The sequence below is a fragment of the Acomys minous genome, assembly GCF_964271855.1.
Source record: "Acomys minous genome assembly, chromosome: 8".
Classification (NCBI taxonomy): domain Eukaryota; kingdom Metazoa; phylum Chordata; class Mammalia; order Rodentia; family Muridae; genus Acomys; species Acomys minous.
This window is the reverse complement of record NC_140489.1, coordinates 59789714-59808933: the sequence shown is the minus strand read 5'-3', so window position 1 is coordinate 59808933 and position 19220 is coordinate 59789714. Positions and strand designations below refer to the sequence as shown.

The 19220-nt window shown below is 41.3% G+C and overlaps 1 protein-coding gene across 1 annotated transcript; it reads left to right on the top strand.

Annotated features, from left to right (window-relative positions):
* On the top strand, nt 1-18831 carry PSMA6 (proteasome 20S subunit alpha 6). Its single transcript, XM_084792370.1, has 7 exons — nt 1-172; nt 6270-6364; nt 6799-6880; nt 9466-9621; nt 11981-12159; nt 14092-14186; nt 18610-18831. The coding sequence occupies exons 1-7, from the start codon at nt 97-99 to the stop codon at nt 18665-18667; spliced, it is 741 nt and encodes a 246-aa protein (XP_084648496.1). The 5' UTR covers nt 1-96; the 3' UTR covers nt 18668-18831.
* The last annotated feature ends 389 nt before the right edge of the window (nt 18832-19220 follow it).

Genomic DNA, 19220 nt, shown 5'->3' with positions numbered 1-19220 from the left:
TGCTCCGGAAGCAGTAATTATAACTTCCGGGAGGGGCTTGTGTGCTGCGTGTGGGTGCTACGGGGTGCAGACTGGGTTTGAAATAGTGGGAACGTCATGTCCCGTGGTTCCAGCGCCGGGTTTGACCGTCACATTACTATTTTCTCTCCCGAGGGACGACTCTACCAAGTAGGTGAGTGAACTAGGGCCGCCCGTGGGACACCCGAATTGCTCTGTCATGCTTCGGCCTGGAGCGAGCAGACGCGGCCCAGGTATAGTCTGGGGCTTAAAGCAGGGCCTGAGTCAGGAAAGGAGAAGATCGAGGTCGGGTTGAGCCTCGGGTGCCCACTCCTGTCTGCAAGCGGACTCGGAGGCAGAAGCCAAAGCCTGGAGGCGCTCTTCAGGGGGCGCCTGGCTGTCCAGACACAAAGAGCTAAGGTATTGCATTGTAATGCCTGCCCCTGGCTTCCGGGGTGCCCTTAGCTCAGTGGCACGACCCTTTAATGCAGTTCCTCATGTTGTGGTGACCCCCAACCATAAACTTATTTTCGCTGCTACTACAAACTTGTACTTTTGCCACTGCTATGAGCCTTAATATAAATGTCTGTGTTGTTTGGGGGGCTCTAGGCGACCCCTGTGGAAGGGTTTCCATACCCCAAAGGGGTCGCGACTCACATGTTGAGAGCCGCTGCTTAGAGAGTGGTTGGTTCCTTAACCATCCAACTGAAATGCACACATCCTCCTGTGCAGTAATGACTTTTTTTTTTTAATGTGGTTAATTTTATACAAGTATGCGAAGCCCTATAGCAGACACTTCTGTTTCTAGGAAAGATATACTTGTCACTCGTCCCTACTGAAGCCCACAGCTTAAAAGGAAGTGACTGGGAACCAAACGAATAAAAAGCAGACAAATTTACAAGTATTTGCCAAGTTCAAAAGTGCAAAACAAAGGAATAGTAATAAACTGCTTTTGGAGCTGGCACCCAGATTTTAGCCCCCATCTCTATGAATGCTTCTATAGTTTAAAAGCTGATTCTCAGCCTAGTTGAGGTACCTTTAGTCTTCACTGAAGGTAATGTACAGAAAGCTGAACTCGGAATCAGTTACTCCCAGTAACAATAAAATTTGGCGAATTGAAATCGTGGCAGAGTTAGGTTGAGAATACAGGACAGACTTTTAAGCTCTTGCCGTAGAAAACTTAGTGTTAGAAGGGCCTGATATACATCTGGCCCATGATTTTTATTTTATTATTATTATTATTATTTTTTGAGTAAGTCTTTTATCTCAGTGTCTTGGCAAGAGGAGTCATACTATGTTGGTTGGAGACCCTAGAGTTGGCCTATAAATGGAGTTCTATGCACCTATAAATTTTAGAAGGGCCATTAAAGAGGCTGGGCTGCTACATGTTGTAGCTACATATTGTATATAACGTGGCAAGGACCGTCATCATATAAGTGATTCGGTAATCCATTTAATTCACCTCATTTGAAAGTTGTGACAAAAGAGGTAATGGTCCTGATGAACACTTTCTTTACTGTCTGTGGTTTATTTCTGAGTTTGAAAGAGTTTTTCTATGTTTAATTATTGTTTGAGATGTTGATTTTTTAAAATATTCGTTTATGTTTATGTGCATTGGTGTGTTGCTGCATCATGTATGTCTGTGTGAGGGTCCCAGATCCACTGGAACTGGAGTTATAGACAGGTATGAGCTGCCATGTGGGTACTGGAAGTTGAGCCGGGGTCCTGTGGAAGGGCAGCAGCCCCGTGTTTTGTGTTAAGTTTGTGAACAGAAAAAGCCACCCTTAGACTTTTCTGTCTTATTTCTGTAAACTGCTTTGTAGAAATTGGCCATAAACCAGTCTTTAGTACTTCTTAAATTTGGTGAATAGAAAGGCTGAATATAGTGTCATTTTAGTAGGATTTAGGAGAGAAGATGCAGCTCAAAGCAAATTTAATATCTAGACAGTGATTGTAATTGTTGAATAGCATTCTCTCTGCTACTCAGGATATCAGTTAGGCATTGTTAAGAAAAAGAAAGTGAAAGAACAGTATGAGCAAGCAATATAGTGGTGCAGAGTTCAGGGCTTGGAGCCATACCTGGATTAAGGGACCTGTTGTGCTCCATACTAGCTGGCCTGGGCAAGTCTATAATCTTTGCTCAAACTCTGTTTGCAGAGTTGGGCTAATATTCCTCCTCTTGTGGTTGTTTTGAGAATGAGATTAGGCAATACATTATATTGCTTAGTATATGCTATTAAATGTTGAGCATTTGGTACATCACAGGATGCCTGTTGATTCTTTGACTTTAAAACATTCTGTTAAATTAGTCTCTCTAACTAAAGAATCCCGTTCTTTGAGTCCATCTTGCTTAGTTTCCTAGTGAAATATATGTGTCTATTCACAATATTGTAAATGCTGTGTATTAGGCTAAACTTCAGACTCACCCAAAGACACAGCATCTAAGAACTATAAAAATGAAATTTGTTAACCTACACAGTTGTAGACTAATATAACAAGATGGAATGATAATAAGGGAAGTAAGTATTAATAGACTAATATCCCTAATTTGCTAGAGTTTAAGACTCAGAGATGCTATAAGGGGTTTGGGGTGGGGCTCAGTGGTAGTGTTTTCCTAGCATGCCTAAATATCTACATTTAATTCCCAACACCAAAATAGTCTAGCAGTGATCAAGTCATAAATTTAAATTACAGTATACTAAGCATAATTATAAATATTGTCTACCAATTTTAACAGTTGGTAGACTTTTTTGTTGTTGTTGTTGTTTTGGTTTTATTGTTTTTCAAGACAGGGTCTCTCTGTGTTAGCCTTGGCTGTCCTGGACTCCATCTGTAGACCAGCTGGCCTCGAACTCACAGTGGTCCACCTGGTCTCTGCCTCCCAAGTGCTGGGACTAAAGGTGTGTGCCACCACGCCCAGCTGGTAGACTTTTAAAGAAATAACTCTGGTAACTATTGATTTTTTTTCTTTAGACCTTAAGATAATAGTTTTTTAAATTGCATTTTATTTATTTTGTGTGTACAGGAGTCAGAGGACCAGTCTCAGGAGTCAAGGTGTCCTGCTTGCTAGCAGGTGCCTTTACCCACTGAACCAGTGTCTGGCCCTGAATTACCCCACCTCTCCCTACTCCACTGTGTGTGTCTGTCTCTTTGCCTGCCTGCTTGTCTACTGCCCAGCATGGGTGCTGGGAACTGAGCTCAGGTTCTCTGCAAGAGCAATACACTCTTAACCCCTGAGCCTCTGAAAAAATTTTTAACGTGTGTGCACATTGTGTTTGTGTACAAGCATGTGTTAGGAGTTATAGAGCATATAGGTTTAAAGTTCAGTTTTTTAAAATTATGTTGTGTTGCCTGTGTATGTGTTTGGGTGTTCATGTGCATATGTGTACATTTGTGTATGTTGGTCAAAGGGAGCTTGCAGGAGTTGGTTCTCTCCACCATGTGAGTCTCAGGAATGTAACTCAGGTTGCCCTGCTTAGCTGTGGATGCCTTTACTCAATGAGCCATCTCTCTGGCACTGAAATGTCTTTTCTTAATGTATGTATACAAATTGTATTTGTGCAGGCATGTATTAAGAACTATAGAGCTCCTTGGTTTAAATTTTAATTTTAAGGTTTCGGGTGTAGCTCAGTGGTTATAGCACACAAGAAAAAGATGAGGTGAAGTCCAGAGGAAGAGAGAGGAGAGTGTTAATTATATGTATGTACACACATAAATGTCTACACCAGAACATTTATAAAGGTTATTTATTTACCGTTATGTATGCAGTGCTCTGCCTGCATGTATACCTGCAGGCCAGAAGAGGGCATCAGATCACATTATAGATGGTTGTGGGCCACCATTGTGGTTGCTGGGAATTGAACTCAGGACCTCTGGAAAAACAGTCAGTGCCCCTAACCTCTGAGCCATCTCTCCAGCCCAACCAACACTTATATCTTCAAATCTCATATTCTCCTCCTGTGCCAATACTAAGATTACTAATGATCCCACTTTTGAGGATCACTGTTTTAAGAAACAAGTATTAGCAAGTTGTGTGAAATTATTATGTAGCCTTCAAACTTAGGGAAACAAAGGAACATCGAGGGGGAGGGGGGATGTTTGAGACAGGGTTTCTCTGTATAACAGCCCTGGCCATCCTGGAACTCGCTTTATAGTACAGACTGGGTTTCTCTGTGTAGCCTTGGCTGTCCTGGACTTGCTTTGTAGACCAGGCTGACCTTGAACTCACAGAGATCTGCCTGCCTCTGCCTCCTGAGTGCTGGGATTAAACGCATGCGCCACCATGCCCAGCACTTCTGTTTTTTTAATAACCAAGTTTTACAGACTATTTGGATCTTTTCATTTTTATTTGCCATATTCTGTTTATCTAAGAAGAGGAGAGCCAGGCATGGTGGCGCACACCTTTAATCCCAGCACTCCAAAGGCAGAGGCAGGCGGATCACTGTGAGTTTGAGGCCAGCCTGGTCTACAAAGTGAGTCAAAGACAGCCGGGGCTACACAGAGAAACCCTCTCTCAAAAAAACAAAACAAAAACAAAAAAAGAAAGAAAGAAAGAAAAAATATTATCTTTTGTATTTTCTATATTAACACAGAAGGTGATAGTCTTATTTCTAATCTTATCTCCTGAGAGATAGTCATTATCAAATAAACTATATAATATGAAAGTAGTTTGTGTTTGGCTTCCATCTTGATACCAGTTTTTAAAACCAGAGAATGCATTGACAGTAGCTAGAAGTACACATTCTGGTTTGTAATAAACTAAAGAACCATGTGTTAATTATTTTTTTGAGTTTTGTTTTGTTTTTGTGTTTTGTTTTTTGAGACAGGGTTTCCCTGTGTAACAGCCCTGGCTGTCCTGGAACTCAATCTGTAAACTAGGCTGGCCTTGAACTCACAGAGTCCACCTGCCTCAGCCTCCCAAGTGTGCTACCATAGCCCAGCTTTTTTTGTTTTGTTTTGGGGCCATGTGTTTATTATAAGTTACAAAAGATTACAGTGTTTTCTTTCCACTGTTTGAGACAGGTTCTCATTATGTAGCCCTGGCTGGCCTGGACTGTGCTGGGATTAAACTTCAACTGGTAGACAAAATATCCATGTGAGATCCAAAAGCAATTAAAGCTGTGTGTGTGTGGCTAGTTGTTGCCCACACAACAGAAGTATTAAATCTTTTTTTCGTCTGTTTTTGGTTTGACACATCAGCCTATTTCCCTTTCCTTATACCTACTGCATAGCAGCCATAATTACCACACATAGACCTAAAGCCTCCTTTCTGACTACTTTTTGTGTCATAAGGTCATCTTTCTTTCTTTCTTTCTTTCTTTCTTTCTTTCTTTCTTTCTTTCTTTCTTTCTTTCTTTCTTTCTTATGTATTTTCTGAGTGCTCTATCTACACATGCACCTGCTCACCAGATGAGGGCATTGAATCCCATTATAGATGGTTGTGAGCCACCATGTGGGTGCTGAGAATTGAGCTCTGAACTTCTGGAAAAGCAGCCAGTACTCTTAGCCACTGAGCCATTTCTTCAGCCCAAGTATTAAATCTTTAAAGCATCTAACTTTGACCTAGGAAAACCAGGCTTGGTTGAAATAGTGCCCATAAAACAACTTTGAAGCCGGGTGTGGTGGCGCATGCCTTCAATCACAGCTTGAGAGGCAGAGGCAGGCGGATTGCTGTGAGCTCAAGGGCAGCCAAGGTTACAAAGAGAAACCCTGTCTCAAAAAAACTTTGAAAATGATGAAATATTAAGATTTGCTGTGATAAAATTAGAGTAAAACTTGTGTCAGTAAAATGGGAAGAAATGGAGCTGGTTTGACTGGTTTATTGGCATTTTTATTATTTTGACTTTACATCCCTTGGTTGGCATTCCACATTCATATAGCTTAACCTCGTTATTTTAATGACAGTATATTAATTCCATTGTAAGAATCTATGATAAATTATCTCATGTTAGCAGACATGGTGTTATATGCTTTCAGTCCCAGCACTCGAGGTCCAGACCAGCCAGAGCTACATAATGAGATCCTGTCTCAAAAATGGAAAGAAAATTATTCTCTCCCCCCCCCCTTTTTAAAGACAGTCTCTTGTATCTCAGGCTGACCTCCCTGATTCTCCTGTCTCCATCTGTCAGATGCTAACTTCTAGCCACCACACTCAGATTGATCCAGTATTTTGTGCATAAGCCAGCTCTCTACCAACTGAGCTACATCCTCAGCCCCTATTCCACCTTAAAAAAAAAAAAGTCCAAAAACAACAACCTGTTTTGTTTTTCCAGAGTATGCTTTTAAGGCTATTAACCAGGGTGGACTCACATCTGTCGCTGTCAGAGGAAAGGACTGTGCAGTTATTGTCACACAGAAGAAAGTACCCGTAAGTAATACCACCAGGTATCTAGTTGCTACAGAACAAATATAAGGGTCCTTTGTGGGTTTGAACAGGTTCACAGCAGCGCTGCTTTTGGCTTGACTCAGCCATTTAACTAATCATTCAAGGGGCACTGAGCAGCTAGCTATAGATGGTGTGCATGAGTAAACAGAAGTGGCACATTAAACTCTATAATATAATAAAAAGAAATGGAAGGATATTTCTAAGTCCTTTGTCATCTGGGACTGTTTTGTTCATCTACAGATAACATCTGCCCTCTTTTAAAAGATTGATTTAACTGTAAATTGAACAGAACATACATGTCTCATAACTTCTATTTTACAGTATGTTGTTATAGTTCCATTCTGTGGGGTTTTTATAACTGCACAGGGGCCTGTTTACTTTAAAATGAAATGGTCCTGATTTGTTTTGTTCATTAGGACAAATTACTGGATTCCAGCACGGTAACTCACTTGTTCAAGATAACTGAAAACATTGGCTGTGTGATGACGGGAATGACAGGTATTGGCAGCTAGTCACCTTCCTGGAAAAACAAGCCTGATGCATTTCCTTCTGAATTCTTCTGTATTTGTTTTTGCATTTATTTATTGATGTACAATATGTAGTACAAAATGTATAGTAAAGCCTTTGTATCTGGCTTTGAGTGATATGTTTCAGCAAAGCCTTTGCTACATGAGGGTCAATCAATAGAGGCTGAGAAATTGTTTTGAGAGTGTTTGAACCTTGAATAAATGTTGTCTCTGCTGAGAATCTGTGCTTGGTGTTATGTGGAAGCTTGCAGCTGCACCAGCTGTGGTCCTAAGACACTCCTGGCAAACGTGGAGTTATTACTTTTGATTATGGTTAGCTATGGTCAAAGGGACTGAGATTTGTGTGGGTTGTTTGCTCTCACAGGCAGCAAGGGCAAGATAACTTTGGTAATTGGAGCCTTTCTCAGCCCTAATTAACCTTATATAATGTTTGAATAAAGTAACTGGAGTGAGCTAGGCAGATTTCAGTATCTTTTAATAAGGCTGAGCCCCACTGCTTCTCCAAAAATTAAGGCGTAGCAACTCAGTGAGCTTCATTCTCTAATGCGGCATCTATGACCAGATCAGTCAACAATGATGTATGTGGGAGGGGTGCACTTTGTCATGGCATGTGTGAGGTCAGACGGCAACCTGTGGAGGTTGGCTTTCTCTACCCCATGGGTTCTACAGATGGGACTCAGGTCATCAGACTTAGCAGACACCCTTACTTGCCAGCCCTGATTTTTGTGCTTTAAAGATCCCTTGGTGCCTGGTTTTGGGGTGTTAGTAATAGAGTCACTGTCTTCCAAGGTTAGTATTAATTGTATAAGTATACTCACTTGTGCATGTGTTTATGGAGGCCAGAGGTTGATTTCTGGTGTTTTCTCCTATCACTCTCTACCTTATTTTTTGAGATTATTTCTCTCCCCAAATCTGGATCTCTCTGTTTCAACCAGACTGTCTAGCTAGCAAGCCCCCAGGATCATCTTCCTTTTTCAAACACACACACATACACACACACACCGCCCCAGGGTTACAGGGGCATGCCTAGCTTTTACAAGACTACTAGGGATCACAATTTAGGTTCTCCACAGGACTTTACCTGCCCCTAGTATCAATCATATTGATTGATTAGTTGTTTAGTTGACTGATCATAGTTATTTAGTTGACTGTTTGGCCTTTTGGTTTTTGGGTTTGTTTATTTGAGATAGGGTCTGGAACCCCCTGTGTAGACCGGGCTGGTCTCATAGAGATCCTCCTGCATCCTGAATGCTAGGACTAAAGGTGTTTGTTACCATGCCTGTTTGATTAGTTGGGTTTTTGAGACAGCATCTTGCAGTAAGGCTCAGGCTAGTGTCAGATTCAGTAATCACCCTGCCTCAGCCTACTGCGTGCTGGCATTCCAGGAATGGACTCGCCATTTCTGGTTTGTGAGCTGTTTTGAAATCCTAAGTAATAGAGTTAGGGCTTTCTGCCGCTAGTAGGGAATCTGGAGCCCCCACAGATACTGTATTTCAGCTGTGATTAGTAATTTAAATAGATCTAAACAATCACTCTTTCTCAGATCTAGTTATGACTACTTAGGAGTGAGAATTTCTGTAAAACTTATTTTGGCTTTCAATTTTCTGAATTCAAAGGAAAATTCACATCTAAAATACTAAAATGAAGAGGTTATTCCCTCTCCTTAAAGTATGTTTTAGGAGGCTAAAGAGATGATTCAAGGATTAGTAGCCTTTGCTGCTGCAGAGGACCAAAATTCAATCCCAGCACCCACATAGCAGCTCATACTCCCCTGTCTGTGATCTCTTCTGGCTTCTGGAGGCACTTGGCACATGTATGGTACACATGTATACAGGCAAATGCTCATGCACATAGAAGTATTAGTTACTAGTTTTCTAATAACTCTCAAAGAATGTACTTTTTTAAAAAAAAGTTTCACAAGAAATACTATCTGTTTGTTGTTTATTGGTTTTTCAAGACAGGGTTTTCCTGTGTAGCCCTGGCTGTCCTGGAACTCTTTTGGTAGACCAGGCTGGCCTTGAACTCAGATCCACCTGCCTCTGCCTCCCGAGTTCTGGCATTAAAGGCTTGTACCACCCTGGCCCAGCCATGATTAGACATTTTTTATTATTACATTTATTTGTTCACATATGTGCCGTGAAGCATATGTAGAGGTCAGAGGACAACCTTTGGGAGTTGTTTCTCTTCTTGCACACTGGGTCCTGAGGATCAAACTCAAACCATCAGGTTTGGTGGCAAGCCCCTTTATCAGCTAAGCCATTGTGCCAACCCAAACTACTAGATTCTTCTAGAAACTATTTTGACAGCTGGTGAAGGACTTGGTGCAAAAGAGCAATAGGGCATAAACATTTAGCTCCATGTTTTAATCTCTTTCTTTTCTTACATGTACTCCATGCCAAGTAATTCAGTGTTCATTATCACAAGAAAAAGCCACAGAGGACTTTTATGCATAACTTGTATTTGAAATAAACATAGATATCTGTGGTAGAGAAATGACTTTCAAGTTCATTCTGATTCTAAAGTGGTGACTCTTTGGTGCTTTGTGTATCCTTTAAGCTGACAGCAGATCCCAGGTACAGAGGGCACGCTATGAGGCAGCTAATTGGAAATACAAATACGGCTATGAGATTCCTGTGGACATGCTATGTAAAAGAATCGCTGATATTTCTCAAGTCTACACACAGAATGCTGAAATGAGGCCTCTAGGTTGTTGTAAGTATGCTCAGAAATCTTCTAAAGAGTTGAGTTGTAATTGTCTTTAGAGAACTTGCATAAAGAAACTGAGGCCATACTTGAGTTCTCAACATGTAGTTTGAAATTACAGCTTTGAGTTCTGTTTTTATGTTTTGTTTTGTTTTTTTTTTTAATTAAAATATTTCTGTTTAGGATATGTGATCTGAAGGTCCCGCTTTATTAGGCTATGGTAATGGGGTTCTACTATAATTCAGGTTATTAATTCTGTGAAGTTTTAGTAGGCATTTTATCAGTGTCAATGCTACTTTTGATCATGGGGTAAAGAACTGGGATAACATCCAGACTTACGGTTTCTTTCTCTGTTTTTTGTTTTTTTGAGATAATGTTTCTTTGTGTCCTGCCTCTGCCTCCCAAATGCTGGGGTTAAAAGCATCTGTCTGGCATTGTATTTGTTTCTGACATCATCCATTAATGAAAATTCAACGTTTGAGTCCCCTGGCCTTTATCACCTCCTTCTCTCTTTCTCTCCTTTCTCCTCTCTCTCTCCTCTTTCTTTTCTCCTCTCCCCCCTCTCTCCTTTCTCCTCTCTCCTCTCTTTTTTTCTTCTTCTTCTCCTTCTTCTCCTCCTCCTCTTCCTCCTTTTCCTCCTCCTCCTCCCTCCTTCTTCTTCTCCTCTCCCTGTATGTATACAGTTCTGCCTGCATGTAACCTGCATGCCAGAGAGGGCACTGGGTGATGGTTGTGAGCCACCATGTGATAGCTGGGAATTGAACTCAAGACCTTTGGAAGAGCACCCAATGCTCTTAACCTCTGAGCTATCTCTCCAGTCTGACCTTTCTTTTTTTGAGGTGCTGGGGCTCATAGCCAGGGCAGTGTTTGCTGGGCAAGTGCTCTGCCACAGTCACAGGTCTTACTCAGAGAATTAAATATGTTTCTTTTTTGCAGATGACTCTGTTGACCTCTTAAACATTACTTTTCCTTTGACCCCTTTTCTTTCTTTCTTTTTTTCTTTTTGGTTTTTCCAGACAGGTTTCTCTGTGTAGCCCTGGCTCTCTTGGGCTCATTTGTAGACCAGTCTGGCCTCAAACTCACAGAGATCTGCCTACCTCTACCTCCCTGAGCGCTGGGATTATAGGCGGCGCCACCATGCCTGACTCTCTTATTTTCGTAATGTGTGATGTTTGCCTGTACCACACGTGTGCCTGGTGCCTGTGGAAGTTAGAAGAGTGTATCAGGTCCCTAGAGCTAGAGTTAAGATGGCTGTAAGCCCGATCCTCTGGAAGAGCAACCAGTGTTGTTTAACTGCTCAGCCGTCTCACCAGCCCCTGATTTCATTCTCATCCACTCCATACTCTTAGAGTCCTGCTGAGTAGCTCAAGCTTCCCTCAAATTTGTGATCCCCCTGTCTCAGCCTCCCAAGTGCTAGCTTACAGGTATGGTGGCACCTAGTGCTCTTTTCTGCTCAGTTTCTTTTGTTCATGTTCCTCTATTGGTCCCTTAAATGTTGTCACTTATTAGGCTGTACTCGTGGGCCTTCCCTTTCTCCTTTGCAGTCTGGCTAATGTCAGCCCATGAGTGGCTGCACGTACTACCTTACCTCTATGCTAGTCGCTCACCTGGTTTCTCAGCCCAGCCGCTCTCATCTCAGACACTTGAGTCGTTACTGTTGTACATGCATCCTCTCCTTCTCCTAGTAGTCTTAGTCTGCTCTCCCTGGTCATCCGATTAAGCCATCAAGTTTTCTGCTTCAGAGTATCTATTCCCTCTTTTCCTGTCACTTTCTCATTGTCTTATTGCTACTATTTCCTTCCTAACTTATTTATTTCTTCTGTCATTTCTTTTTCTAATCTGTCCTCTGTATTCAGGAATTATTCTAAAAATGAATTTTGATTGTTACAGCAGAGAAAGAGGGATCCAAGGAGACTGGTGGTGGGATGGGCTTTGGTCTTCTTGATGAAACTTTTAAACATGTTCAATAAAAAGCTGAACCTAGCCAGGCATTTAATCCAGCACTTGGGAGGCAGAGGCAGGCAGATCGCTATGAGTTCAAGGCCAGCCTGGTCTACAAAGCAAGTCCAGGACAGCCAAAGCTACACAGAGAAAACCTGACTCAAAAAAAAAAAAAAAAAAAGCTGAACCTATTTAAAACAACAACCTGATATATCCTTTGTCAAAACAGGATTCTATTTTCTGTTTTCTAGATTCTGTTTTCTAATCTATTATTGGTAATAAAGCTACATTTTAACAGTTTTAGGAAAACAAATAAGCTTAAAATTAATGATCAAAATAATGATTAACAACAAACTATATGACAACCCAAGAAAGGAAAATTTTTGCAGGATGGTGTAACATATTTAACTGGAGCCTTTCTTTTTAGGTATGATTTTAATTGGTATAGATGAAGAACAAGGCCCTCAAGTGTACAAGTGTGACCCTGCAGGCTACTACTGTGGCTTTAAGGCCACTGCAGCAGGAGTTAAACAAACAGAGTCAACCAGCTTCCTTGAAAAAAAAGTGAAGAAGAAATTTGATTGGACATTTGAACAAACAGTGGAAGTAAGTTTGCCAAAAGGAGCTGTCCTTTCTTTATTGTTCTGGGGGAGTGAGCATCAGTATGTTATTGATAGTCTATGAAAGCTATTTCTCAGTGATGTTACAAGATCCAAGATAGTTTAATAAAGGTAGAATTGATATCATTCAGCTCACATGGGGGGAGATGGGGCCTGTGTTTATTTATTTCATTTCAATCTTAATATATGTGAAAGAATATTCAACAAACACAAAATAGAAAAATAAGAATTAACACTAGACTCTAAGATTGGCATGGTGCCTAAGTTTAATAGACTCAAATTGGGTTTAAACTTTGTGGATAACAAAAGTAAAAACACTTAAGATTTGGTAATATTATTTTGTTTTGTTAACATTTGTTTTGGAGCTACACAGAGAAATCCTGTCTCAAAAAAAACAAAAACACCCAAAACACAAAAGGCAAAAACCCAAAAGCCATGTATGTGTGTCTGCATCTGCATGACCCATGGAAGCAAAGGCCAATTTGCAGGAGTCAGTTCTTCTTTACCACAAAGGTTCCAGGGATTGAACTCAAGTTGTTAGGTTTGGCAGCAAGCGCCTTTACCCACTGAGCTATCTTGCTGATCCAGTAATGATTATTTTCATGGCCCTAAATAAAAGCAGCTAGTTCTTGGAGCAGATTGTTTCCTAGTAAAAGAATATGCACAGAGGGCTGGGAAGAGCTCAGGCAGTGAAGTGCTTCTCCTGGAAGTGCAGGGATCTCAGTTCAGTCCCCAGAACCCACATTGCAAACAGAACCTACTTATTGTGCCATGTGTTGGCCATAGATAGCTTTGCCAGCCAGCCAGCTAGGTGGCTAGTTCAGGCCAGGGAGAAACCCCCTGACATTTACACCCACATACACTTTTTTTTTTACTTTTTAAAGCTGGATATGATGATGCACACCTGTAATCCCAGTATGAGGGAGGCAGAGGCAAGAGGATCACTGTAAGTTTGAGGCCAGCCTGGTCTACATAGTGAGTTCCAGGCCAGTCAGGGCTATAAAGCAAGGCCCTTTCTCAAAACAGAGAGACTTACAATTGTTTAATAATTTATCTTATATTGAAAGAAAATAAGTTAGTTCTGATCTAAAAGATAGAATGGTATGCCTTCTTTAAGTGTTTCTTAAATTGCCAAGCAAGGTGGCGCATATAGGAGCTACACAGAGAAACCCTGTCTATAAAAACAAACAAAACTTTTAAAAATTATAATTTATAGTTATGTTAATCACATCTGATATAAAACCATTTAGAACTTTTTTTATCAAGGGGGGTTTGAGGCAGGGTTTATCTGTATAGCTCCAGCTGGAACTCTGTAGACCAGGCTGGCCTCGAACTCACAGAGACCTGCCTGCCTCTCCTTCACAAGTGCTCAGATTAAATGCTTGTGTCACCATGCCAGAGCATTCTTCATTTGCCATGACCACAAACATTTTAAAGGTGCAGTCATCAATCTGAATGATTTCATTTCTTTCACATCAGGTGCTAAACAGTTTTGCTTATATTGGTCATCAAGCAGATGAAATTTTGATTGGTTGATTGATTATTTATTTATTCAACTTATTTGAGGCATGTTTTCTCTGTGTAGCCCTACTTATCCTTGAACTCACTCTGTAGACCAGTGTGGCTTCAAACTCAGGTCTGCCTGCCTCTGCCTCCCAAGTGCTGAGATTAAAGGTGTGCACCACTATACTGGGCTGCAAATAAGTTTTTATGTACTCTGTCTATTTTGTTTGATAAGCTCCTTTAATTTGTGGCTATTTAATAGAAGCAGGTTTATGTAAGCAGCTTGATAGTAACATGCCTATAGGACTGTGTTGTTGAAACACAAACAAGTATCTTGTGGTGTTATTAATACGCTTGGGGTGGGGCATGTTGGTAGCTGGGAAGCATTGTGTTTTAATGTTGAAATTCTTTTCAGACTGCAATTACATGCCTGTCTACTGTTCTGTCGATTGATTTCAAACCTTCAGAAATAGAAGTTGGAGTAGTTACAGTTGAAAATCCTAAATTCAGGTGAGTTACATTTTCAGCTATGTGTTAAATATTAGACTAAAAAGCTAGAGACATTAGGGTTCCTTCGTGCTTGTGTGTGTGTGTGTGTGTGTGTGTGTGTGTGTGTGTGTGTGTGTGTTGATGTGATGATGAAATGTGAATCTCTTTTTCCTCCCAGTATCTGAGGGGTCGATTTCAAAACGTCTTAGAAATCTTGGTACATACTTGTCATTCCAGCACTGTGGAGGCTGAGGCCGGGGGATCGATCATAAATTCAAAGGCCAGCCTGGCTCATCACAAAAGAAACCCTGTCTTTAAAGTCATGGCTTTGATCCCTAGCACTGTAAAAACAGCCTTATTTAGAAGTCTCTTAAAACAGAGGCAAGTTTTCTCCCTCTTCCAGGTAACTTTATATCTAACACCAAAGATGACACACAAAAAATAACCTTTATACAAGAAGTGAAATGAGCAAGCGCATGGTCAAATGCTGGCCTAGAGTGCACACTGCCCTGGACTTGATCCCTGATAGTAAAACACATTAGTAGACCAACAAGTGGAGTGGACTTCAGTCTTCTGTTTTTTCAGTTTAAAGCCAGTAGAAACCATTCCAAAGTAGTAATTTTCAGGTGAACTTTGGTTATTCACTGGGTAAGGGAGCTTCAGAGGGCAGTATGAAACTCTAATACACAGTTGCTTGCATTTCTTACTCAGCACATCAGCTCACATGACCCAAGTGTACTGGTTGCTTACATCAGCCAGCTCATCCTCTTAGCGATCTGTCAGGTGGCTTGTCCACTGTGGACTAGGATGCCTTTGTGATCACTGAACACCACTAAGAGCTGCTGAGGTTTTACCCTCTGAGTGTGCCTCCTCTTAGACTAGGTCCATGGGCGTTGTTGGAGAATTGGTAAACTAAGTTTCAAGCCTTGAAGAGTTAGTTCCTCAGTGGCGTGTATGCTTTGTTTTGTAACACTGCCTTGGGATGTAGGCCAAACTAGACTTGAACTTTAGATCATCCTCCCTCAGCCTCCCACATGCTTGGACTTCTGTAGTCTGTATGTCTTCCCCTTCAGATTTGCTTTCTTGGTTGCCTGCAGGTGATATAAACAGGAAGATTTGCATCTATCCTATAATTGTTTTCTATACAAAAATGTTTCCCTTTTTTGTTGTTTTGTTTCTTTTTGAGTCCAGGCTGACCTCAGTCCCCAGAACTGGGATTATAGACTGCCACACCCATCTGGCCTACTTTTTTTTTTTTAAGCACTGAAATTCCAACATGCACTTTACTTTCTTATCTCTTATGAAATCTTTTTACTACATCTGGATGTTATTTGCATCTTATTTTTAAATTGAACAAGAAACCAAGTATCTGTGTAAGCAAACCATTGTAGCTGGGCCTTGTACACCGGCCTACAATCTCAGCTGTTGGACAGTTGAGGCAGGAATATAGGTTCAAGGTCAACTCTGAGAACATAGTGAAACATGTCTCAAAAAAAAACTTTTGTTATTTTAAAACAGACATTCTTTGTGAAACCTTGGCTGTCATAGAACTAGCTCTGTATACCAGTCTAGTCTAAAACTCACAGAGATCCTCCTTGCCTCTGTCTCTTGAGATAAAAATGTCTTTTAAAAGGCTGAGAACATAACTAGTGTGAGAGTGCTTGCCAGCAGCAGAAAACCTCTAGATTCACTCCTAGTACTGGGGCGGGGGGGGGGGGAAGGGAAGCTTGTATTATTTCTAAATTATAGCATAGTAAGTGTACTTGAGTAATAACAAATATATAAAAATAGCACAAGATTCTACATCTTTGTAAACTACTTATTTCTCCAAGTTGTAAAAAAAAATGTCAAATCACTTAGACAAATCTACCTTTTTAGAAAGTTTAGTAGTGAAGTCTGTCATAGTCACACATCTATAATTCTAGATCTTGGAAATTAGAGACAGGAGTATCAGAAGTTCAAGGTCATTGTTGGCTACATAATAGGCTCCAGGCCAGCCTGGGCTACCTAAGTCTGAGACCTTGTCTCAAAGCAGCAAACAGAATCCCAGCAGTGACAGGTCACGTCAACAGTGTTGCCAAGCAACTGATTCCTTAAAGGTAGCAGTTCTCAGCTGTGGGTTGCAACCCCTTTTATAGGGGTCACCTGAGACCATTGGAAACCACAGACGTTATAATTCATAACAGTAGCAATTTGCTCAACCATGTTCATAGCAGCCTTATTCATAATAGCCAGAACATGGAAACAGCCTAAGTGTCCCTCAATAGAAGAATGGATAAAGAAACTGTGGTACATATACACTATGGAATACTATTCAGCTATTAAAAACAAGGAATTCCCGAAATTTGTGGATAAATGGATTGAGCTAGAAATGATCATAATGAGTGAGTTAACCCAGAAGCAGAAAGACTCAAATGGTATATACTCACTTATATCTGCATATTAGCCCAAGGGGCATGTCCCACGAAAGCCTTCACTTACCAGGAAACTGAGACAGAGGGGAGGACATTCTAGTGGGACTCTAGATGAGAGAATCATGGGAGAATGGCAAAGTAGAAGGATCCAGAGGGTCCTAGAAGCCTACAAGTAGAACATTATGATAGGCAGATTTGGGCACAGGGGTCCCACTCAAACTAAAGCACTAGCCAAGGACAATACAGGCGGTAAACCTTAAACCCCTACCCAGATCTAGACAATGGACAGAACACTCTCCACAGTAGAGTGAAGAGTGGGATATGACTTTCTCACATACTCTGGTGCCTCACCTTTGACCATGTCCCCTGGAGGGGGAGACCTGGTGGCACTCAGAGGAAGGACAGCAGGTTACCAAGAAGAGACTTGATACCCTATGAACATATACAGGGGGAGGTAATCCCCCTCAGGAACAGTCATAGGGGAGGGGAATAAGGGGAAAATGGGAGGGAGGGAAGAATGGGAGGATACAAGGGATGGGATAACCACTGAGATGTAACAAGAATAAATTAATAAAGGAGAAAAAAAAAACAGTAGCAAAAGTATAGTGACGAACTAGCAACAAAAGTCATTTTGTGGCCAGGCGTAGTGGCGCACGCCTTTAATCCCAGCACTTGGGAAGCAGAAGCAGGCAGATTGCTGTGAGTTTGAGGCCAGCCTGGTCTACAAAGTGAGTCCAGGACAGTCAAGGATACACAGAAAGACTCTGTCTCAAAAAAAACAAAAATAAATTTTTTGGTTGGAGGTCACCACAACATGAGGGCCTGTATTAAAGGGTCATAGCATGGGAAGGTTGAGGACCTCTGATTTAAGACAAACATTTAGAAAATATGTGTTCTAGCTGGGCGTAGTGGCGCATGCCTTTAATCTTAGCACTGGGGAGGCAGAAACAAGTGGATCACTGTGAGTTCGAGGCCAGTCTGGTCTACAAAGTGAGTCCAGGACAGCCAAGGCTACACAGAGAGACCCTGTCTAAAAACAAAAAACAAAATCAAGAAAATATGTGTTCTCATGGAGTATCTTCTGGTGGGTGGATTGTAAATAGTGCTATAACTTTATTTCATGGATAGTTTCTGAACCCAAGCAGGTTTTTGTTGGTTTGGTTGTTTGGTTGTTGGTTTGGGGCATATGTATGTGCTTCTGTATGTTTTGTACATTCACACGTGTTTGCAGAGGCCTCAGTGGGATGATGTCCTCCATCTTCCACAGTGAAGGCGCGTCTCTCACGTGCGTGCTGACTCACCCAGTTTATTTAGCCAGCTTCCTTCTGAGCTCTGGGGTCGCAGACAGACCTCCATGCCTGCCCACGCTAGGATCAAAGCTCCGATCCTCATGCTTTTGCAGAAAGTGCTTCATTCACTGTGCTGTCTCCTCAGCTCTGCTGCACACAACAGTTTTAAAAAATTGCCTTAAGTTTCTCATTGCTCAGTTATTTTAAGTTGTATTAGATTTTTGGTTTTTTGAGACAGGGTTTCTCTGTGTAGCAGCCCTGGCTGTCCTGGGACTCACTCTGTAGTTCATGCAGGCTGGCCTTAAACTCAGATCCGCCTGCCTCTGCCTCCCGAGTGCTGGGATTAAAGGCGTGTGCCACCACGCCTGGCTTAAGTTGTTTTAGATTTTTAAGGCATTGACACCTAAACTAAATTGAACACATTTTGTGTAACTTAGCTTTATATTCAGTTGAAGTGTTTTCAGCCTTACCTGCAATTAAATGCTGGATCTAATATCAAAGATCACTTCTATCTATAGATGAAATTGTCTGGGAGTTCCTGCAATATAGCCATAGGGAAGAGTCGTGGGTGTATAGACTTAATTAGTTATAAATAGGTATTTCCTCCAGTTAGTTGATCCCTATATGGGAGTTTGTTGTACTATCTTTTCTATGTTTGAATTTTTTCATAATAAAATACATTTTAAAGTAAGCAGTTGTGTTTTGTTTTGTTTTGTTTCTTTTTTACCTTTTGCCTTTTAGGATTCTTACAGAAGCTGAGATTGATGCTCACCTTGTTGCTCTAGCAGAGAGAGACTGAACGTTGTCCTCAGTTTACCAAATTCATGATGCCACTTGCCTGTGTGTTTGGTAACAACAAACCAACATGATAGAGGCCCCTGGATTGAAGATGGAACGTCTCCCACTCCTCCTGCCATGTAACTGGCTAGGACTCTGTATAAATAAAAACAGTGCTTTTGGAAATAGTTGTGTCCTGCCTTTTTTACCCTCTAGTTTTAAGTATTAGCCTGAGACCAGTAAGTGTTCACCATCTTCATGTCACCTTTAGCCATTTTGTTTACAGAATACACTTCATATTTCTTTTTGGAACATAGGCCTCAATTCAGACTACTGACTTGGCACAACAAGTCAACTCAGACTGGAACTATCTGACTATGAGTTGTCGTGTGAGGCGGGCTTATTAGCATTCCTTGTTCCCGTAGGGCATTTCTAAGCTCAGTTCCCTGGAGACTTTCTACTAAAAGATGCTCTGACTGGGCTTCAGACTGAGTTACTTACTTTGCTCCTGGCCTTTGAACCCAGCATAGCACACCATTGCTCTGCTGGACTGCACCACCAGCTGTCCTTTTAGT

Bases quoted from the DNA above. Each gene is read 5' to 3' on its own strand.
- PSMA6 (XM_084792370.1), top strand. From the start codon at position 97: ATGTCCCGTGGTTCCAGCGCCGGGTTTGACCGTCACATTACTATTTTC. The intron at 173-6,269 runs GTGAGTGAACTA...TTGTTTTTCCAG, and splicing joins GGGACGACTCTACCAAGTAG to AGTATGCTTTTAAGGCTATT. The intron at 12,160-14,091 runs GTAAGTTTGCCA...AATTCTTTTCAG, and splicing joins CATTTGAACAAACAGTGGAA to ACTGCAATTACATGCCTGTC.